The 23,791-nt window shown below is 39.5% G+C and overlaps 1 protein-coding gene across 1 annotated transcript in view; it reads right to left on the bottom strand.

The window, feature by feature from the left end:
- Nucleotides 1–23,791, bottom strand: part of LOC150088345 (uncharacterized) — a 521,190-nt gene that overhangs the window by 25,741 nt on the left and 471,658 nt on the right. Inside the window, exons 8-9 of the mRNA XM_090370129.1 lie at nt 14,218–14,376; nt 3,114–3,209 (exon numbers count right to left, since the gene is read on the bottom strand). Of these exons, the coding sequence (XP_090226255.1) occupies nt 3,114–3,209; nt 14,218–14,376 (255 nt within the window). The remainder of the gene's footprint in view (nt 1–3,113; nt 3,210–14,217; nt 14,377–23,791) is intronic.

Genomic DNA, 23,791 nt, shown 5'->3' with positions numbered 1-23,791 from the left:
AGATTAACAGTAGCCACTGGCAGAGGTGAAAGTGATTCTTGCACTGCATCTATTGGAATGAGCAGCAGCCTGGAAAACCAGATGCAGGATATTTCAGAGACTGCTGGGAGTCATTGCGGTACAAGTAAACACATGGGTTGTGTTAATGTAGCTAAGAATATGAACAGGTGCATGTATACTTGCGTGTACACCAATGTTAGGAGTTTAGTAAATAAATTTGATGAATTTGAGGTATTGCTCAAAACATCAAAGGCAGATATTGTTGGGATATCAGAGACGTGGTATCACACAGATATAAGGAATGCAGAAATGGAATTTGGGGAGTACATTGTGTACAGAAAGGATAGACAGGATAGGAAGTAAGGAGGGGTTATGCTATTAGTTAAGAAACACATAAAATCCAAGGAAGTGAAGCCAGTCGACATCGCTGGACAGTGGAGTGTCGAGTCAGTTTGATGTGACATAAGCATTGGGAGATCAAAATTGAGAGTAGGAGTGTGCTATAGGTCTAATAACTCTGATGAGTATAATACGAAACTGTACAGGGAAATAGAGTGGGCCAGTAAATCAGAGAGTCTTATAATGGAGGTTTTAATTTCCCAGATATTTACTAGTATTTGTGGGTTGGTCACTCACACACTAACAAGGCTTTTGCGGATTTATTGGATGATTGTTTTCTACATCAGCATGTTCGGGAGGCAAATAGAGGGAGTAATACTCTTGATCTGATTATCAGTAGTGATTCTTCATGCATTAAGAATCTACAGATAAAGGAACCATTAGGTGGCAGTGATCACAGTGTGCTGAAGTGGGATTTATTCAAAGAGGTAACTACCATCAGGAGTAAAGGGAAGGGTTTTTGCTTTTGTAAAGGCGACTACGATGGTTTGAGACAGTATTTAAATTCTATACAGTGCGACCAACTAATGACGTTACCAACAGCAAATTCAAAATGGGAAGCATTCAAATAACTTATCTTGGAAGCTACTAGGCTTTACATACCAACTAAGAAATATTCTTCAAGGTTTAGGCTTAAATGGATGTCTGATGAACTAATGAGACATATGGCAGAGAAGAAAAATCAATGGGATACATACAAATTAATGGGTGATATGGAAGCCTATGATAGATATAAGATGGTCTCTAACCAAGTCACAAAGGAGATTAGGCAGGTAAAGGCAGATTATGAGAAATCCTTGGCAAAACATGCAAAGAAAAACAGAAAAGAGTTCTTTACCTATGTAAACTCTAGAAGGAAAGGGATGAATCAGATTGGTCCACTGGATATTGATGGTCAACAGTTGAGGATGCTGCTGAGGTAGCTAACGAACTAAACGAGTATTTTGCATCTACATTCACACATGAGGAATTATTCAGGAAGGGGAATGCCAGAGGTGAAGTAAACTCTGGCAGTGAACTAGATGATTTTGTAATAACTGAGAGGAAAGTGGAGGAGAAATTGTTGAGGATAAACATAAAAGAGGACTCTGGGTGGGTGAGATCTATCCAGTTAAATTAAAGGAGGCAGCAAAGGAAGTAAGCAAACCCTTAGACATAATTATGAGAGCTTCTTTGGACTCAGGAGAGGTACCCATAGACTGGAGATGTGCAAATGTGACCCCAATTCACAAAGGAGGACAAAGGCTGACACAAGTAATTATAGATCTGTGAGTTTAACTTCTGTTCCAGGAAAATTAATGGCAGCGCTGGTTAAAGAAGCACTGCAGGATCATTTAAACAAGACTTCAGTTATAGCTCGGACACAGCATGGTTTTGTTAAGGAAAAGTCTTCCCCGACCAATTTGATTGGATACTACGATGTGGTCACAAAGGAACTGGATGCAGTGAATAACTTTGATATCATATATTTGGATCTTAGAAAGGCTTTTGATACTGTTGCACATGGAAGACTGCTGCACAAATCGGAGCGGTGTGGCAGTGGAGGAAAATTGCTGCTATGGATAAAGGGATGGTTGAGGGGGAGCAGACAGAGAGTGGTAATTAATGGACACTGCTCATCGTGGACTAATGTTATTAGTGGAGTTCCTCAGGGTTCAGTGTTGAGTCCACTATTGTTTTCCGTATTTATAAATGATACTGATGATGGTATATCAAGCTTAGTGTCCAAGTTTGCAGATGATACAAAGGTTGGCACGGTTGTTAAGGACACTACTGACGCTATGCTGCTGCTGCAACAGGATCTGGAAAGGTGTTGAGCAGAGGGACTGAAAGGTAACAAATGAAGTTTAACATTGACAAATGTAAAGTACTACATATGGGAAACAGCAACCCCAGAGCAATGTATCAACTCTGTGGTACTACACTGACAGTGGTAGAGAATGAAAAGGACCTGGGGGTAATTGTGCAGGCAGATATGAAGTTCTCTGAGCAGTGTAGATGGGCTGCAAGAGTAGCTCATGGTTTCCTGTTAATGATATACAGGAATTTTTCTAGCCGGCATAAGGAGGTGATTATTCTCTTGTATAAGGCAATGGTCAGTCCACACCTTGAGTACTGTATACAGGTCTGGAGGCCTCATTTCAAGAAGGATGTATAGCTGCTGGAACGAATACAGAGAAGGGCAACGAGATTAGTGAATGGAACATACGAAGAAAGGCTTAAGTTTTGCAAATTACAGTGTCTGGAGATGTGTCACCAGCGAGGTGATCTATTAGAAGTGTATAAAGCCTTGAATGGTTTGAGCATGCTCAATGCCGATGGGATTCTTTCTATTGCTCAGAATAATCACCTGAGAGAGCATAAATTCGGATTGAGGAAAGACAGATGTAGGATAGATGTGCGAAAATTTGCTTTTAGCCAGTGTGTAGTTGGTTGGTGGAAAGACTTCCATCCCTTTTTGTTGAAGTTGATAGCCTAAATAAATTTAAGGCTCAGCTGGATAGGTATTTTGAATGAACGGAGAGGTGAAATGGAAGTAGTTTTTTTTTTTTTTTTTTGGGCTGATGCTGCATAAGCTTGCTTTCTTGCATCATATGCCTCTACTAATGCTAACTTCGTAAACATCAAAACCTGTTGTAAACCTAACACGCTACCTGTAATCTCAATATCTAAAACACTTCTAACTCACTTTTTGGTATAATATGAAAATTTACCTGTATAGTATATTGAAGTCGAGGATTATCAAAGGGAATGACATGGAAACAAATTGGCTCTCCTGGAATGCTTTCAATGAGCATTAAATCTGAACACTAGAAAAACAAACTCAAATAAATATACATTATAAAAACAATTTCATTATAAATGCATAATTAAAAATTATATTTTTATAGCAGTTTAATTAAAACTACGTATGTAAATATAATTTAAGAAGGTAGACTGTTTCTGAAGATCTTCAAACCACCATCAGTCTAATGGGAACTACAATAAACAATAACAAAAAGAAGAATATCCTGGTGATGGTACATGGGGAATCTTAACGTGAGAAATCCTTTAATCTTATGAAGTATAAACACTGGTGGGAGAAGTTTAGTTTCTTCTGCTGCTAAGATGGTAACAGTCCATCTCACATGTATAGTCATTTAAACTGTGTGGATATGGCTAAGAGTAAACATTCATTTGATTTTTGGCCAGTGTGACATGTGAATGAATTTGAAATCTCTCCCACATCTAATTTAAAAATCAGAAAGCTTCCTTAGTTTCCTCTGCTGCTAAGATGACAACAATCCATCTCATATGCTATTACATGTATAGTCATTTAAACTGTGTGGATATGGCTAAGAGTAAATATTCATTTGATTTTTGACCAGTGTGACATGTGAATGAATTTGAATCTCTCCCATATCTAATTTAAAAATCAGAAAGCTGTAGTTATGACAAGTGGTACAAAAGTAATGCCTCCTATTTTTTTCCTCAGAATATTTAATTCCTACAACTATGCCTTTTACATCAATTAATTTTCAATCATTAATAAACACACTGTTATTTTTAAACAAAATCACCATTTTCTATGCACTTCCGCCATCTCTGAATCAGATGCTGTACTCCAATCCTGTAAAAGTCCTTATTCCTGCTCTGGAGAGCTTCACGAATACTGTGCTTGAGCTGGTTGTTGTCTGCAAAATGGGTTCCATGGAGTGACAGAGGTGATAGTCAGAAGGCAAAAGATCTCGGCTAAGAGAAGGGTGAGAATGAACAGTGCACCCCAGTTTTGCAATGGCTTCCATGTGCACAGACTGGTGTACGGTCGTGTGCTGTCATGGAGTAGAAGAGCCTCATTAAGGTTTTTGTCCAGTCGAACTCTATGGATGTGGGCTTTCAACTTTTTCAACTTTCCACATATCAATCTGAGTTGATTGTGGTACCATGCTCTAAGAAGTCCACAAGCAAGACCCCATTTTTGTCCTAAAACACTGTCGCTATGACTTTACTGACAGAAGGGCTGTCTGTTGAACCTCTTCTTGCATGGTTAATTTTGATGGTGCCACTCCATCACCTGTCTCTATGTATCAGGGTCATAATGGTAGACTCAGGTTTCATCACCTCTGACTATGCGTGAAAGAAAAACCTCTTCTTCACTCTCATAGCTCTGGAGGAGTTCCATACAGATGACTTTTCAAGATTCTTGTGCTCCTGTGTCAGCATTTCCACGACCTACCAGGTGCAAATGTCATTGTAGCCTAGTTCCTTTATGATGGTTATCACAGCACGTTTCTTTATGCCTACTGCATTATATAATTTGCGTGTTGTGATGTGGCGGTCCTCTTTGATCAGCACATTGATCAGGATCTTGTCGTCTGTTGTCACTAATGTTACTGGCTGGCTGGGTTTCGGGTCTTGTCAACAATGTTACTTTCTCCAATCTTAAAGTGTCTTACCCAACATCTTATTGTACACATCTTACAGTATTGTCACCATAAACATTTTTCAGATGCATATGGATTTTGAAATGCATCACCATGGGTGCCGACAGCATGATGCAAGGTGGTGACAGCATGATGCAAGGTGGTGACAGCATGATGCACCACTTTTGGACATTGAAATAATACACAATTTTTAATATTTTTATGAATTTATTGAAACATTAAAAGAATACAAATTTCTAGAAAAAAAATAAATAAAATAAAATATTAATTCAAATAATTTATCAAAACTCTTGTTTATTAAAATCAAAATAACTCTTGCAAAATAGAATTAGATCCTGATAATTTTTGTCATTATCTTTAAAGACGCTTACAGATCACGATAAATCTGATATACAAAATTGCATTCTTCTCGGCGAATATAGTGTGGCATAGCATTTGGGTAAGATGCCACCCTGTGGTTTCCCACATCTGCGCCATCAGTAGTACCCCTGTGTTACAGTTCTGATACTCCTGTGATATAGTTGCGTTCATAAAATCTTCATTGCCAACGACAAAATTTGGCACCTTTTTCTTTTTCACTCTGCCCGAATGTGCTCACAGTCTGCACAGTATTTTCTCCCACCGATTACGTAACATTGGCTCAGCTGTACATGTAAATAAAAACTTGACTTAAGATATTGCATGTATTCGAAAATTTGGTGAACACAAAATTTATTCCCAAATGCACTACCTTCAGTCTGCATTGGTAGCACAGTGGCATCGTCACCATTCTCCCCACACAGGGTGTAAAAAGGCCTGAGTTTGAATCCCGTTGATGACACTTGGAAATTTTTTTGACGTTTTTCACTCCTTGACTAAGTTAGTCAGTCTCAGACGTAGATAGCAAGGTTTTTTTTTCCCAAAAATGGGTTTTTTTCATCCAGCAAAATGGGTTTTTTTCATCCAGCCAAATGGGCAAATTGACCAGAGAACACATGCAATTTACAGAAGCAATACAAATGGTATATGCAGGGTATGTCTGCCAGGGGCAAAAGTAGATAACATTGTAGAGCAGATATCATCTTTTAAGGGCACAAAGGGTGATATTGTTGTACACGTTGGCACTAATGACATTAAGAGTAGAAGATCTGCGGACTTACTTAACAAGTACAGGTCAATGTTGAAAAAAGTCGCGAGTCAGGATTAAATTTGAAAGTGTCTGCAGTTCTGTCCAGACATGGTCCTGGGAGTCATTGCGGAACAAGTAAATACATGGGCTGTGTTAGGGTAGCTAAGAATAGGAACGGGTACATGCATAGGAGGGAGAATATGATGAGAGCCTTGTCAATCAATTCGGCCCTGGAGAGATTGTGCAAGGCTCATGGGGTAGAATTTTTCTCAGCATGGTCTGTGCTTGTTAACAGAAAAGATTGTTTCTTCAGGGATGGGAAACACTTAAATAGAAAAGGTGCAAGAATATATGCTGACAATTTAACACCTTCCCCCCCACCCGGGGCTACTTCAACTAACATATATACACCACACGTGAACTTTCGGCTTTATCCTTTGGTGTCCCATAACATTCAATGCATTCTGGTCCATGCACACAGTAAGTTTTCTTGTTTTGCCTTCTTTTAGATTTCTTTCATTTTTTACAGGATTTTATCGGCATGATCTTAGCTTTTTAGCTTAACTTTATTTATTTATTATTATTTTTTTAATTATATATATTTTTTATTTATTCTTCAATTTTAATTCTTTCATTTTGGTCTCTCTCTCGGGTTGGCTATCATGTATACGTATACTTTTAACATGTACATCAAAACAGAAACAGAAACCTGACTTACTGCAGTGGCTCCTACGATTTTCGCTGCTGGCTCTATGAAGAAGTAGTTAAAGTCCTATGACCCATGGCTTTAGGTACTTACATTAATTATGCTTATGTTTATTTTATTTCAGGTAATCTGGTTTTTTTGCATACATGTGCTCTCAATCTTCCATAGTAATTATACCTGACAGTTCAGCACCCCCACCTAATTCACTGATTATAACATATTTGTCTATATTTCATTATGGTTGCTGGTTTTTTTCTACTATTACTAGTAGTACCTCGGATCCATAACCCAGTTTAATATTTTTAATATTTCATTTTTAAAACTTTTCTTGTTTGCTAAGACTTTCAGTAATTTCATTACATCTTATTTTTATCAATTATATATATATATATATTTTTTAAATTAAATAAAATAAAACATAAGCCAGTGGTATGGCAAAAACTGTAGAGAGAAAATTAACATAAAAATAACCAAATAAACGAACAAACGGAAAAGAAGGATAAAAGTTAGACATAAATAATAGCCCAGAAACCCCTATATAATTTCGAACTTTAAATCCAATTAACTTGACGTATATAAAATTTAGAATAATGCCAATTACATGTTAATTTAGCGGTCGAACGCAACCATGGATATCAGACGAGTGCCTCGACCTCGTGGACAAACGGAAACAGGCAAAGTTGGTCGACTTTGAACGGTACCAGCAGCTAAACCGAGAAGTCCGACAAAGAATGACAGCAGAAAGAGAAGCATACTGGAACCAAGTGGCAGACGATCTTGAAGTGGCGGCATCCAAAAACGAGTACCGCACTCTCTACCGCACCCTCAGATGTCTGAGTGGAAAGACCAAATTGACTAGTGACAACATCAAGAATGCTGATGGGACCTTCGTGCGATCACCATCCGAACGCCTGCAACGGTGGAGTGAATTCTTCAAAGCTTTGTATAATCACGACCCACCTCAGGGACCGCCAGCAACAGCACTCTCGATCGACCCCCCTGAGGTCTCCATGGTCGATGTTGAGCCTACAGTAGAAGAAGTGAAAGCAGCCATACAATCCCTGAAGCATGGCAGGGCACCAGGAGTGGACCAAGTCACCACAGAAGCGATCAAAGCCGGGGGAGATGTACTGCTTCGCCGACTACACTCACTCCTCAAAACCATCTGGTGCACTGAACAAATTCCGTTAACATGGAGGAAAGCCATTATCGTACCGATCCACAAGACAGGTGATAACCGGGACTGCAAGAACTACCGTGGGGCATCAGCCTCCTTTCCATCATCGGAAAGGTCTTTATGAAGATCATCCAGTCAAGACTGCAAAAACATCGCGAGCAAACCAGTCGAGAAGAACAGGCAGGATTTAGACCCGGGCGAGGATGCTGTGATCAAATCTTTGCCATTCGTCAGCTGATGGAGGAGAGGATCCGGTGTGGACAGCGAACTGTCATTGTTTTCATTGACTTTAAGTCTGCTTTCGACTGTGTCCACCGGCCTGCCTTATGGAAACTACTAGAGGTTGAACATGTACCTCGAAAAGTCATCACACTCCTCCAAACTGCATACAACGGTTTAACCAGCCAGGTGCGCATCCAGAACGATTTATCAGAGGAATTTACCATCCAAACTGGAGTCCGCCAAGGGGATGTAGTCTCCACGTTGCTTTTCAACATCGTGGTTGACGCCATTATGAGGCAAGCATTCAGAAACAGACAGGGCATACAATATGACAAGGATCACTATGTGACTGACCTGATGTTTGCTGATGATAGTGCTATCCTTGCCGGTAACGACGCTGAAGCCACGGACATCCTCTACGACATTGCCCGCATTGCCCGGCCATACGGTTTGAAGATCAATGCTGGTAAGACAAAGGCCCTGACAACAGATGGGTCGCAAGCCACCATCTATCTCGAAGGCGTCCAGATCGAGCAAGTGCAGGACTTTAAATATCTTGGGTCGCTGGTCCAGGAGAAGAAAGTTGCATCCACCATGGAAATCCACAGCAGAATTGGACAGGCGGCCACTGCGTTCGCCTCGCTCAAATGGTGTCTGTGGAAGAGGACCAACATTTCCACAAAGACTAAAATCCGACTCTTCCGGACTTTGATCCTGCCCATTCTTCTTTACGGATCGGAAACATGGATTTGTCTCAAGTTAGATTTGAACAAACTTGAGGTATTCCAAATGCGATGCCTGCGGCAGATCTTGGGCATCTCTCTTCGCGACCGCATCACTAATGATACCATCCGCGCCAGATGCCAACAGCAACCAACCATTGCCGACCAAATCCAGAAGCGAAGGCTCAGATGGTTTGGCCACGTATGTAGAATGGGCACGAACAGAATACCATCCACACTCCTTTGGAGACAACGACCCACCCAATGGAGCATCCAACGGACCGCGCCTAGGAAAACGTGGGCCAAGCAAGTGGAAGATGACTTGAAGAGCCGACATCTCGACCTTAACCAGGCCAGGACTGAAGCCATGGATCGTAAGGTATGGAAGAACATCACAGAGCAAGTCCGAAACCCTGCGGCACCTACAGCAGCATACTGGTTGCGTGGCCAACCGCCTCCCCCAGCTGCCAGCTAAGGACCAAAGAAGAAGAAGAAGAATTTAGCGGTACCCCCTGCCCAAGAGGTACCAGTTCCAAAAGACGTGAAATATCACCAAAAATGGGGGTTGAAGGAACTACTAAAAGATAACAAAATCAGAATAAATTAAAATAAATTAAAATAAAATAAAATAGACTGACCATTATGCCCCATATCGACAGAGGACCACGAGGCCAATAATGGTCATGGAATCGCTGCATTTCAATCGCTATACAAATCGTCGCAATGGTGAAAAGATCGAAGTACCAAATCACCCTTCCTCCTCTGATCGATCCTCCAATGCAGAGGATTTGCACGGCGGTGGTCCTTATGCAGCGAAAAATAAATTATAGAACAGACAGCACTCTAAAGCAGAGCTACACCACTGACATACTGTAAGCTGAATCAGCTTATATAGAAGAAAGAAAAATAGATGGCGGCACAGGCGCTGCTAAATTAGCATATCAACCCATACTACCATCGAATTATATTAAATATTGACAAAAGTTAAATTATAATAAATTAAATAAATAGATAATTCATTAGAGGTAGCGACATGCAATTCCTCCATATGAAGCTGAAATATATACTACCATTATTGACAAAAGTTAAATTATAATAAAATAAATAAATTAATTAATTAAACATTCATTAGAGGCAGCGACTCATGTTAATTGGATTTAAAGTTCGATGTACCAAAATACTGCGTATAGAAACGCAGTATTTTGGTACATGATCGGGTGTAGTCCCCTGATGAAATACCTGATCTATGTACCAATTTTTATTTTCATTATTTTCATTTCTATTTATTACTACTTTTTAATAGGCATTAATTACCACTTTTTTCTAGCTTTTGTAAATATGATTTGGCTTATCAATTCAGCCACTTTTTCCACTTAATTCATTAGGATCTTAACATTCTTTTCTTCTCATATCTTCCATTAGGCATGGCACGTTGTTGTTAATAACTTTCCCATCTTACTATGTCCTTTATCATTTATTTCTATGTTTTATTTTATAGTTGTATCCTGTTCTGTAGCCTTGCGCGTCCAGGTACATCTATTTTCTTTTTCTTTTCCTTTTTTTACCTTTTTCCTCTCCTTTCTTTACCTTTTTCACCTGTTTTATATACTATATATATATATATATATATATATATATATATATATATATATATATAATTATGAATAATAAAAATTAAAAATAAATAGGATAGGATGGTGAATATATAAAAATCGGGTAGAAAAAAGAAATAGCAAGTGTATATAAGCTGTTCTAGGCGGCGTGAGCTCAACCTGGATAAAGCTTAGGATAATAATTATTACGAATAATAAAATTAAAAATAAACAGAAGTCGGATTTGAAGTGCGATAATATGGATTATGGATCAGGGACACTGCAAGAGCAAAGGTACCCTACAACCATAATATATACATAAAATTATTTTTATTGTTATGTGTAGAATGTAGTAGATATATATATAAGTATAGAATTTAAATATAGAATTTAACTAGAATTTAAATATAGAATCTAATAATGAAAATACCGTGTATCCTGGTAGCGATATATGTGTTGAACAAAGGGTGGAAAGAAGGAAAAGAAAAAGTGTAACGATATAAAAGAGTGTAACGATATAAAAAAGAATGTAATAATATAAAAAGAAACAAATTTTGAAAAAACAACGACCAATGTGGAAATAGCATTGCAGTATTTTTCATAATTTTTGTGTCTTCGTCAGAGGTCATCCACCAAAATTATGAAAAAGAACAGCAATACTCTTACTTCTGTTTCTGACATGTTCTGTATGTCAAAGAGCACGTGTAAGAAGCCACGTGGTAAAAATAATTTAGAATAAATAAAATACAAGTTATGTAAAACTATTATGTGTTACTAATGTATTACATATAGAACATGGATGACCTTACAGAAGTAAGTGGACCGCTATGAAAGTGAAGACAAAGGAAGTGAGTGTCCGAATGACAAGAACTTACCGCTACTGGACGGGTTGAGAGAAAAGACTGAGCCGGAGGCTAACCCGTGTATATATGCATAGAAACGCTAGCGGCGCCTAGCGTTAGACGAATTTGTTGTCTGTATATTATGTAATTTACATATGCGGTGGAGTTGCTCAAACATCCGGGATAGATAAGAAATATAAAGTATTTACGTCAGTTGTGTTAAGAGTGTAACTGTGTACATTTAAATTACAATCAAATTACAATTAAATAAATAAATCATAATTACAAGATAGTTACAAGGTAAATACACTATGTCAGGCCAATCGGTGGGTACAAGTTTTCCAGACCGTAAGACACAAAAGATATAATTATTATTATAATTATTCCCATACGCATCAAGTATGTATATAGTGTAAATACAATACACTAGGCCTCTTTGGTGTCTTACGACATTCTACACATAACAATAAAAATAATTTTATGTATATATTATGGTTGTAGAGTACCTTTGCTCTTGCAGTGTCCCTGATCCATAATCCATATTATCGCACTTCAAATCCCATAGGAATCACATAGCATTGCAAGGTCCGAAATGCTTCCGTCATGCGGTAGAGGACGTTGAACGGGAGGTTGTGTAAACAGCGATCCTGCTGGAAGTCAGCATTTGCAAACCGGTTCCCGAGGCAGTAGGATGGACAAGTATTCATACGTTGAACTGGCCGACATGCACCTCGCGTATGGAGCTGTGGACTGTAACGGGTGCACCGCTCTGCGCTTGTACCAGAAACATTTTCCGCATAGGCGTGCTCCTCATCATATGATTTTTGCACGTGTGCACAGGTTACGTGAGACTGGTTCTTTCACGAGCGGTACCATGAATCTAGAGCGAACGACGAGGACGCCAGACAATGAGGAGAATGTCCTATGTCTTGCAGAAGGCAATCTGAGTAAAGAGTACTTGAGCGATAGGCCAACAATTGGGTATTTCCCAATCCACTGTATGGAGGATACTGTCAACAAACCAAATGAGTTCATACCATCTGCAATGCGTCCAATCATTGGAGCCTGCAGATTATCCACTCCAGAAGACTTTTGCTACTTGGTTTCTTCAACAGAAACGGTTCGCAAATGCTGACTTCCAGCAGGATCGCTGTTCACGCGACCTCCCATTCAACGTCCTCTACCACATGACGAAGGCATTTCGGACCCTGCAATGCTATGTGATTCTGATTCGTCTTTGTGCCCCCTACACCTCCTGCAAGTTTGTCGCACTGGTAGTGAATCACCCTGTATATATATTTATTTATTTTTTATACATTTCTTATATCAAAAACATTTTTCTCATAAAATACAATTAAATTATATTTTGTATTTAAAAAGTTATCAGAGATAGGCAAAAATTTCCCTTTGTATATAAGCAGAATTAATAAATATATACATTTTATATATTAAAAACTAAGGGAATTGTTCAATGCATTATTATTTTTCAAAATATAAATATTGGAAAAAAGTGACAGCACTATTCATGACATCCGATAATTGTAATGGCCTTGATTTCAGTTCAGGTCACTCAAAGTCACAGTTTCAGTCATCATCATCAATGCTTTCAATCTAAATAACAAGACACTCTTTCTCCAGAGTTCTTGATATGATGTGTTCCAATAAGATTAGAATTCTTCAAACCCACACTAACTATAACAGTATGTAGCTCAACCTGTTGCTTATTCCTAAGCCTAAAATTGACAGATAATAACCACTCCAGGTAATGTTTAGAGTAGGGGCTCGTGAGCTGCAGCTCCACCATGAAACCACAGTAACTCGCTACAGATAGTGGCAGCCCTTACAAGCAATCCTGTTGATGCCTGGACATCTGTCACCAGATCTAGATATGGTGGCAGAGGTTTAGGATCTAGCAGACAAGCGTCAGTATTGTGTGATTATCCTCTTCAAGGTTTGCAGGTCCTGTACAAGTTTTAATGGCTTGTGGGATCTTTTCTCTTGTTATTCCACATTTTTATAGTTACAATTGACTCTGGAAGGACAATCAATTGCCATATGAAACTCTGAGTTGTTCACTGCAACTCACACCAGCTACTATGAAAGCCATTCATGCACACCTCTCCTGATCCATCTTTCCAGGAAGAAGCACTATTATGCAACCACTGTTTCAAAGCATTAGAAAAATAAATAGATGCCCAGCTGTCCAAATAAAAATGAACATTCTTACTGTTATTACAGCAAGAAATATTTTGGTCATATTTGATTTCCTGATATTTTTAAATATCTGGCTGCATTCATGATCTCTTGGATGATGATAAGATTCAACAGTAGTTGTGGATGTCATACCACACCAAATGACCACTTTTGCATCCTCACCTGTTTCCATACCTGTCGTCAGGATATTCTCATGTTCAACAATAGCAACTATGATGATGACTGATAAACAAACCAGTACCGAAGATGGCCTTGTAACTCCACAGAATTTTATTGAAAAGTTGCAATCACTTATCAAGCCAAGCCAACACCAATTTCTCTATATATTCCATTTTTTTGGCTCAGTCGTTCAAGAGGACTTCTTCATAGTAAGGATTCCAAGCTTTGATTGGTCTATTTTTAGAATTATTTCTCTCAGTTACTGAAGTAATGTTCATTAAAACTTGAACACAATTATATATTATATAAACATCTTGCATTGGCTGCATGAGGCCAGATTTTAAAATTTCCACCATCATTTTGCTGCCTTAATTACTGATTTCCAGACCTTGTGATGCACAAGGTCTGGAATTTTAAACCACTTATGAGTTATTATTATATCTGTTATTTATTGTGAAACAAAAAAGCAAATAAAAACCTCATTAAATAATACATAATTTCTTTCATTCAGTCTGACTAAGAAATAAAAAATATTTGAAACTAGAATTTCTCATACATCTTTTAAGATCTAATAAAGGAAATGAAATGAATAAATTTTCAGTAATAAATCTTTATAAAAGAACACTTGGGGGGTGGGGGGGTTGAAAAATACCATGATATGTGCTTTATACGAAAGTGTTCCCTCGTCTTCTTTCTTTTTGGCAATAAGAAGCATTTTATCAAACAATATAAGTTGTCGCAGAGCTTTGGTCCGATACATTCGAAATTCTCCCTCAGCTACTAGTTCCCCATATGTTGTTAAGTCTTTTCCCTAATATAAAAAATAAAAATAAAATATGACTGATTAAGAAGTGAAAATTAAGTTTACTTAATTTTACAAATTTTTTACAAATTAAATGACTTTTAATAAAAGACACACCTGCAGGGTAAAACAAAAATGTTTTTTGAGATTATTTTTATGAAGTGTGTGTCATCTTTCATTATAGATTTACCTACATATTTCTCTGTCCTCTTAACAAATATCAGTAAACAACATTTTAATTTAATAAATAATTAATAATTAATTGCATACTGAAAAAATGCTAGAACTCACAAGTAAAAAATGTTTGTTTCAATCACTGGCAAGGAAGGAAAATTAATGAGCTTTAGCCAGGGTGGTGGGAAAGTGACCATGTTTCCAGGCCCACTTGAGGATATAAAATTCTATAGCAAATATGCTTTGCTCATTAGAGATAGCATATGCTATCCACATATTATCAGTATATACAAGGAATATACAAGGTGATTCACTACCAGTGCGACAAACTTGCAGGAGGTGTAAGGGGCACAAAGACGAATCGGAATCACATAGCATTGCAGGGTCCGAAATGCCTTCGTCATGCGGTAGAGGACGTTGAGTGGGAGTTCGCATGAACAGCGATCCCGCTGGAAGTCAGCATTTGCAAACTGGTTCCCGAGGCAGTAGGATGGACGAGTATTCAAACGTTAAACTAGCCGAAATGCACCTCGCGTATGGAGCTGCGGACTGTAATGGGCGCGACGCTCTGCGCTTGTACCAGGAACGTTTCCCGTACAGGCGTGCTCCTCATCATATGATTTTCGCACATGTGCACAGAAGGTTACGTGAGACTGGTTGTTTCATGAGAGGTACCATGAACTGAGAGCGAAAGAAAAGGATGTCAGACAATGAGGAGAATGTCCTATGTCTTGCAGAAGGCAATCCGAGTACGAGTACTCGAGCGATAGGCCAATGATTGGGTATTTCCCAATCCACTGTATGGAGGATACTGTCAACAAACCAAATGAGTTCATACCATCTGCAACGCGTCCAATCATTGGAGCCTGCGGATTATCCACTCCGGAGGACTTTTGCTACTTGGTTTCTTCAACAGAAACGGTTTGCAAATGCAGACTTCCAGTAGGATCGCTGTTCACGCGACCTCCCATTCAAAGTCCTCTACCGCATGACGAAGGCATTTCAGAACCTGCAATGCTATGTGATTCCGATTCGTCTTTGTGTCCCCTACACCTCCTGCAAGTTTGTCGCACTGGTAGTGAATCACCCTGTATACATATTTTTGAATTTTAATTTAAAATGATCTTTATATTTTTAATTTTTGTTACATCTAATTTCATGAGCCAGAAACTCTTTTGTAATCTTTTACTAAAATGCCAAAAATGCATTTTGAAGGCAAGTTTCAAGTCTAAAAAGATTCCAATTCCAGAACTGCACTAAAGATTAGGCACAGATGAGAAGGGCATCTGGCAGAAGAGAAGGGCTCTGTGCTAGTTAGAATATACAAAAGATCAAAATTGATTTCTGTATTTTAGCCAGATACAGTTTTTGGTTAAAGTAGGTAACTGTTGAAGTTTATGTTAGTTAATATATAAAGTTTGAGATAGCATAATAAACTTTTAATGCCCTGTTAGTTAGAATTAATGGGGATTTCCAGTTTGAGGAAATAGGTAAAGTAAAGAAGACATCATTAGCACATCAGTGAGGGCCAAGATTTTTATTTAAAAAAAGGCAGCAGTGAGGATCAGTTGATTGGTTGACTTGTTGTTTAGTGTGCATTGGCTTCTCTGCCAAAGTGTGCCAAAACTCTCTGTATATGGATATTTTTATTTATAATAAAAGTTTAGAATTTATTAAACACTGCCGTTTGTTAGTCCTAATTGAAAATTGTTTTTCTGATATGTGTGTAGTACTGTAATTCTTCATCTATTTTATATTTATCAGACACATTGGTAGTAGCTTACTGCTTTCACATGTCACCTCCTTGTTCCAGTACTTCACTGAAAGTAAGCAGTTTATGTTTCCTAAGTAGTTTCTTTCAGAGAAGTGAATCCAAAGTTGGCAGTCTAGTAACGTGTCTTTAACAGTAACATTGTGATAAAAATCTGGCACTAAACATTAGCAAAGGCACATGATGCAAGAAAGCAAGCTTATATAGCATCACCCAAATAAAACCCACTTATTTCACCCATCTACTCGCTCAAAATGTTTGTCAAGTTCTGCTTGAATCTATTTAAGCAATCAACTTCTACAATGACAGATGGAAGTTTGTTCCAGCAATCAACCATACACTGGCTAAAGGCAAACTTCCGCACATCTATCCTACAACCATCTTTCCTCAATTTGAATTTATGCCCTCTCAGGTGATTATTCTGAGCAAGAGGAAGAATCCCATCAGCATTGAGTATGCTCAAACCATTAAACGCTTTATACACCTCAATCAGATCCCCTCGCAGGTGCCTAGTCTCCAGACATTGTAATTTGCAAAACTTAAGCCTTTCTTTGTAAGAGCAACCATTTGTTCCATTCACTAATCTTGTTGCCCTTCTCTGTACTCGTTCCAACAGCTTTACATCCTTCTTAAAATGAGGCCTCCAGACCTGTATACAGTACTCAAGGTGTGGTCTGACCATTGCTTTATACAAGGGGATAATCACCTCCTTATCCCTGCTAGAAAAATTCCTGTATATCATTGACAAGACACCATGAGCTACTCTTGCAGACCATCTGCACTGCTCAGAAAACTTCATATCTGCCTGCACAATTACCCCCAGGTCCTTTTCATTCTCTACCACTGTCAGTAAGGTGTAAGGTACTCAGACGGCACCAGGGGTTTCCCCCATCTCTGTGTTGCTTTCATTGTGGGTGTACCAGTTTGCTAGAAATGCCAGAAGTTTAAAAGTGTACGGATATTGTATATGTGTAGTGTCATGTACCGTTGTTCATCTGGTCGTTTAGCCACTGGACCCCTGCTGAGGCCCAACGTTGCCCCACCTTCGCCCCGTGGAGGCAGACCAGGAACCCAGCAGTTTTAGTTTCACTCTGGCAGGTCCTGCCACCTAATTTCCTGAGATTTCAGAGGCTAGGACCTTAAAAAAAAAAAAAAATGTGTGCACTCTTTTATATGCACGTACGTACAGAGAGATCCATATATATGCAATACATATATCCATCATCGTCGGTTTGATGAGCGTTAGGTGAGGAGGATAATGCTTGCATAGTAAAGGCCGAAAGAATGGGCGAATGGGAATTTTGACATAATTAAGTTTTTGGAACATTCGCTAGTATAAAGATAGAGTGGGTGGGAGACTGAAGGCTGGGGGGGGGGTTAAGGCAGAAATCTGGGGATGATAGAGTAGGCAACCCCAGAAGTCAGTGAGGCAGGCCCATGCCTCACCAGGAGAAAGCAGGGGGCGCTGGGGGAAAGGCACCAGGCAAGGGAGCCCGGTGCGATCGGCAACAAGCGTCTGCAGGGAAACTATACAATGACCCTGTTGGTGGTGTCCAATCTGGTGTCATGTTAGAGTTGTCATCCTTGGGACCTGGGTCCCGTCCACGTTAGTCCTTTACATTACTGTGGTTTATTTCCTAAGCCTTCCAGTTCTCAGGAGTGTGTCTTGTTCACATAGATCCAGCTGGTGAGGTGTCTGAGGAAAGACAGATGTAGGATAGATGTGTGGAAATTTGCCTTTAGCCAGCGGATAGTTGTTGGATGGTGGAACAGACTTCTATCCCTTGTTGTGGAAGTTGATAGCCTATATAAATTTAAGGCTCGGTGGACAGGTATTTCGAACGAACGGAGGGGTGAAGTGGAAGGGGTTTTTTTTTTTTTTTTTTTTTTTTTGGCTGATGCTGCATAAGCTTGATTTCTTGCATCATATGCCTCTACTTATGCTAATGCTAAATTTGGTAGTCATCTCCATGAACCCCAGGGGCTCACATCTGGTGAGTATGGGCCTGGCACACCCAGGGTCCTGAGCTGGATATCATCATTCTTCTCTTTCTTGGTGATTCCTTTCTGCTTTTCTCTCTCTCTCTCTCTCTCTCTCTCTCTCTCTCTCTCTCTCTCTCTCTCTCTCTCTCTCTCTCTCTCTCTCTCTCAGGATAACTTAGAAATGTTTAGTCTATTTTGGTATAGTTCGTTTCCTGAGTTTTCTAATTCTTGGGGGTGGGTCATTTCTGATGTCCCAGTCCTAGCGAGCTGAAGAACAGATGTTCTTTGGTTATAATGGTAGTGGGTTGTGGGATGCGGCCATTTGGTTTCTCCTCCTCGCAAACAGTGCCTGTGCATAATCTGAGAAGGTTTGATACTCCTCCTTCATGTCTAGGAGGTGATGTTCTTGTCCCTGTGGTAAGTAGGGATTCTGGTGAATAAAACACCACATAGGTCTTCATAGAGCCTGCAGTCATACATGAGGTGCTGCCAGCTCTCCAGCCCCCCCGCAAGTGCAAGTTGGATCAACCTGGATCCCAAGTAGAGACAGTTTGGCATTAATCGCTCCGTGTCCAGTTAAGAGGTACGTTACTTGTAGACCTGGGGAGAACCAGTTGGGTGAGGTTGGGTAGTTTTTTGTGGAACAGAGTTGATACGTTATTCTGGGATTACTGCTTCCCATATAGAGTACTTTACATTTGTCAAGGTTAAACTTCATTTGCCATCTCTCAGCCCATCTGCTCAACTTTTCTAGATCCTGTTTCAGCAGTGTACTGCCGTTGTTGTTATTATTATTTGGTTGTTAGGAGCATTAGCAACTAAGGCCGTATTCCTCCGGAGATATGCGGTGGTCATTCCCTGACCTTTCCGTATTTGGTGGTCACAGGCTCGAACACCGGTCTAATCAAGAAGCGTGTGCTACGCACTGCCGCTCCTACCCACCTGGCTAAGGAGGTGCCAGTGTACTGTCATTAGTGTCATTAACAACCCTTCCAACCTTTGTATTGTCTGCAAACTTGGACATTAAGCTTGATATACCATCATCAATATCATTTATAAATACAGAAAACAACAAGGGACCCAACACTGAACCCTGAGGGACTCCACTAACAACATTAGTCCACGAAGAGCAGTGTCCACTGATTACCACTCTCTGTCTTCTCCCACTCAACCATCACTTTATTCATAGCAAATCTTCGCAACAGATTATATATGCATAGATGAGGTTAATGTGACCAATTCTGAGTATAGGTAGGACAATCTCCTGTTTAATCAGGAGATTGTCCTACCTATTTTACAGGTTTAATCTTTGTTTTACTGGAATAATTTGTTTTCCTTACGTTTCCATAACTTTGTCTATCATTGTACCATATAGCAAATTTGAATCAATGGTTTACTGCATACAGGATTTTGAAACTGTCATTTGTTGAAGTTGCAGATGATTTGGCAGCAAGGTCAGCTGGTATGTTGCCAGCAATCCCTTTATGGCCTGGTATCCAACAAAAATGTGTACTTTTGTTCTGCTTAGAAAACATAGGATAGCTTATATTTCCCCAAAATCAGACTGAGTGTTGGAGGATTTTTCAGTGTGTGCACACTCAAAGGAATCATATTCTTTTGCCCTTTCTCAGTTTACATATGCTCTAAGACTAGTTTTATTGTTCACAATTCTGCTGTGAATGTGCTGCATTTATATGAAAACTGTTGTCACAGCTCTTCTGATTATCTGATTGTATATTTTTTTGTAGAGAAAACTGCTGCCACTCCTACATGATTTTTGAACTTCAAGACATCTGTGTATGTTAGCATACAGGTTCAAATTAGCATTAGCATTAGCATTAGTAGAGGCATTTAATGCAAGAAAGCAAGCTTATGCAGCATCAGCCAAAAAAAAAAACCACTTCCACTTCACCCCTCTGTTCGTTCAAAATACCTGTCCAGCTGAGCCTTAAACTTATTTAGGCTATCAACCTCCACCACAAGGGATGGAAGTCTGTTCCACCAACCAACCACCCGCTGGCTAAAGGCAAATTTCCGCACGTCTATCCTACATCTGTCTTTCCTCAATTTGAATTTATGCCCTCTCAGGTGATTATTCTGAGCTAGAGGAAGAATCCCATCAGCATTGAGCATGCTTAAACCATTCAAGGCTTTATACACCTCTATCAGATCACCTCGCTGGTGCCTAGTCTCCAGACACTGTAATTTGCAAAACTTAAGCCTTTCTTCGTAAGAGCACCCCTTTGTTCCATTCACTAATCTTGTTGCCCTTCTCTGTACTCGTTCCAGCAGCTCTACATCCTTCTTGAAATGAGGCCTCCAGACCTGTATACAGTACTCTAGGTGTGGCCTGACCATCGCCTTATACAATGGAATAATCACCTCCTTATCCCTGCTGGAAAAATTCCTGTATATCATTGACAATACTCCATGAGCTACTCTTGCAGCCCGTCTGCATTGCTCAGAGAACTTCATATCTGCCTGCACAACCACCCCCAAGTCCCTTTCATTCTCTACCACTGTCAGTGTTGTACCACAGAGTTGATACGTTGCTCTGGGGTTGCTGTTTCCCATGTGTAGTACTTTACATTTGTCAATGTTAAACTTCATTTGCCACCTCTCAGCCCATCTGCTCAACCTTTCCAGATCCTGTTGCAGCAGCATAGTGTCAGTAGTGTCCTTGACAACCCTGCCAACCTTTGTATCGTCTGCAAACTTGGACATTAATCCCGATATACCATCATCAATATCATTTATAAATACAGAAAACAATAATGGACCCAACACTGAGCCCTGAGGGACTCCACTAATAACATCAGTCCACGATGAGCAGTGTCCATTGATTACCACTCTTTGTCTTCTCCCCCTCAACCACCCCTTTATCCATAGCAGCAATTTGCCTCCAACGTCACACTGCTCCAATTTGTGTAGCAGTCTTCCATGTGCAACAGTATCAAAAGCCTTTCTAAGATCCAAGTATATAATATCAAAGTTATTCCCTGCATCCAGTTCTTTTGTGACTGCATCATAGTATCCAATCAAGTTGGTCAGGCAAGACTTCCCCTTAACAAAACCATGCTGTGTCTGAGCTATAACTGAAGTCTTGTCTAAATGATCCTGCAGTGCTTCTTTAACCAGTGCCTCCATTAATTTTCCTGGAACAGAAGTTAAGCTCACAGGTCTATAATTACTTGTGTCAGCCTCTGATCCTCCTTTGTGAATTGGGGTCACATTTGCACATTTCCAGTCTATGGGTACCTCCCCTGAGTCCAAGGAAGCTCTCATAATTATGGCTAAGGGTTTGCTTACTTCCTTTGCTGCCTCCTTTAATATAACTGGATAGATCCCATCCACCCCGGGTGCCTTTCTTGTGTTTATCTTCAACAGTTTCTCCTCAACTTTACTCCCAGTTATTTCAAGATTCTGTAGCTTACTGCTAGAGTTGAATACACCTCTGGCATTCCCCTCGCTGAATAACTCCTCATGTGTGAATGTCGATGCAAAATATTCATTTAGTTTGTTAGCTACCTGAGCAGGATCATCAACACTTGACCCATCAATATCAAGTGGACCAATCTGATTCATCCCTTTCCTTCTAGAGTTTACATAAGTAAAGAACTCTTTGCTGTTTTTCTTTGCATCCCTTGCCAAGGATTTCTCGTAATCTGCCTTCGCCTGCCTAACCTCCTTTGTAACTTGGTTGCATATCAACTTGTATCTATCATAGGCTTCTGTGTCATGTGTTAATTTGTAAGTATCCCATGCATTTTTCTTCTCTGCCATATGCCTCATTAGTTCATCTGACATCCATTTTGGCCTAAACCTTGAACAATATTTCTTAGTTGGTATGTAAAGCCTAGTAGCTTCCAAGATAAGTTCTTTGAATGCTTCCCATTTTGAATTTGCTGTTGGTAACATCATCAGTTGGTCCCACTGTATAGAATTTAAATACTGTCTCAGTCCATCGTAGTCGCCTTTACGGAAGCAATAACCCTTCCCTTTACCCCTAATGGTAGTTACCTCTTTGAGTAAATCCCACTTCAGCACACTGTGATCACTGCCACCTAGTGGTTCATTTATCTGCAGATTCTTAATGCATGAAGAATCACTGCTGATAATCAAATCAAGAGTATTACACCCTCTAGTTGCCTCCCGAACATGCTGATGTAGAAAACAATCATCCAATAAATCCACAAAAGCCCTGCTAGTGTGTGAGTATCCAGCCCCCAAATTCCAGTCTATATCTGGGAAATTAAAATCTCCCATTATAAGACACTCTGATTTACTGGCCCACTCTATTTCCCTGTACAGTTCCTTATTATACTCATCAGAGTCATTAGGCCTATAGCACACTCCTACTCTCAATTTTGATCTCCCAATGTTTATGTCACACCAAACTGACTCCACACTGCACTGTCCAGCGATGTCGACTGGCTTCACTTCCTTGGTTTTTATGTGTTTCTTAACTAATAGCATAACACCTCCCCCCTTCCTATCCTGTCTATCCTTTCTGTAGACGTTGTACTCCCCAAATTGCAGTTCCGCATCCCTTATATCTGTGTGACACCACGTCTCTGATATCCCAACAATATCTGCCTTCGATGTTTTGAGCAATACCTCAAATTCATCAAATTTATTTACTAAACTCCTAGCATTGGTGTACACGCAAGTATACCTGCACCTGTTTCTATTCATTATATGCGATGAACTGCATATTACCACTAATAATTGTGGTCAGATATGGACTCTTTCACCACTTCTGGAATAGGAGATTGCTGATTACCTCTAGGCATTCCCAATGTGGATGTGTAAGTTTTGATAAGATTGGCTATTCAGTTTATTAGTAAGATGTACTGAGTTAGATTTGTTAAGATAGAAAGATCCCAATTCCAGAGATTGGTCAACTCTTATATGTGCTTGATACATGGTGTCCCATTGTGCTAGAAAAAGAACTTGCCACACTGGATGATCTAGTTATAGATTTTATTTTGTAAGCATAGTTCAAAATCAATTTCTATTGTCTGATGGCTCATTAGATTTGCCAAACAGCTTACGGTATGGTTTGTTGGTTGTTTAGGGTGCATCAGTATCTAAGGCCATAGTGCACCAATACAAATGGTATAGTATAAAATAGTTATAAAAGATTAAAACATTAGAACCACTAAATGTGATTATATAAATAAAGTTGTTGTGAAAACCTGAATATACCCGACAAGTCAGTAAGAACAACAACTTCCTCCCTGTCAATGCTGTGAAGACATGCCAAGGCATACAGGTTTGAAGTTGGTATAATTTATTTGTGAAAAGGCCATGCCAATATTCTTGCCATAGCAAAAGTATGTTGTTACATATTAAAGGTCGTAGTCTGTATAGGGGGTTAATAAGCAGATGTCATTCTGGGTTTTTGCTGATTTGGCTGATGATTAGCCAAGTCATTGCCTGTGATCCCAACATGGCTAGGCATCCAGTAAAAGCAATTTAGTCTATTCCTCAAAT

The sequence above is a fragment of the Mastigoproctus giganteus genome, chromosome 3 (assembly GCF_048544385.1).
Source record: "Mastigoproctus giganteus isolate SK-2022 chromosome 3, ASM4854438v1, whole genome shotgun sequence".
Lineage (NCBI taxonomy): Eukaryota > Metazoa > Arthropoda > Arachnida > Uropygi > Thelyphonidae > Mastigoproctus > Mastigoproctus giganteus.
This window is presented reverse-complemented; position numbering and strand designations above follow the sequence as displayed.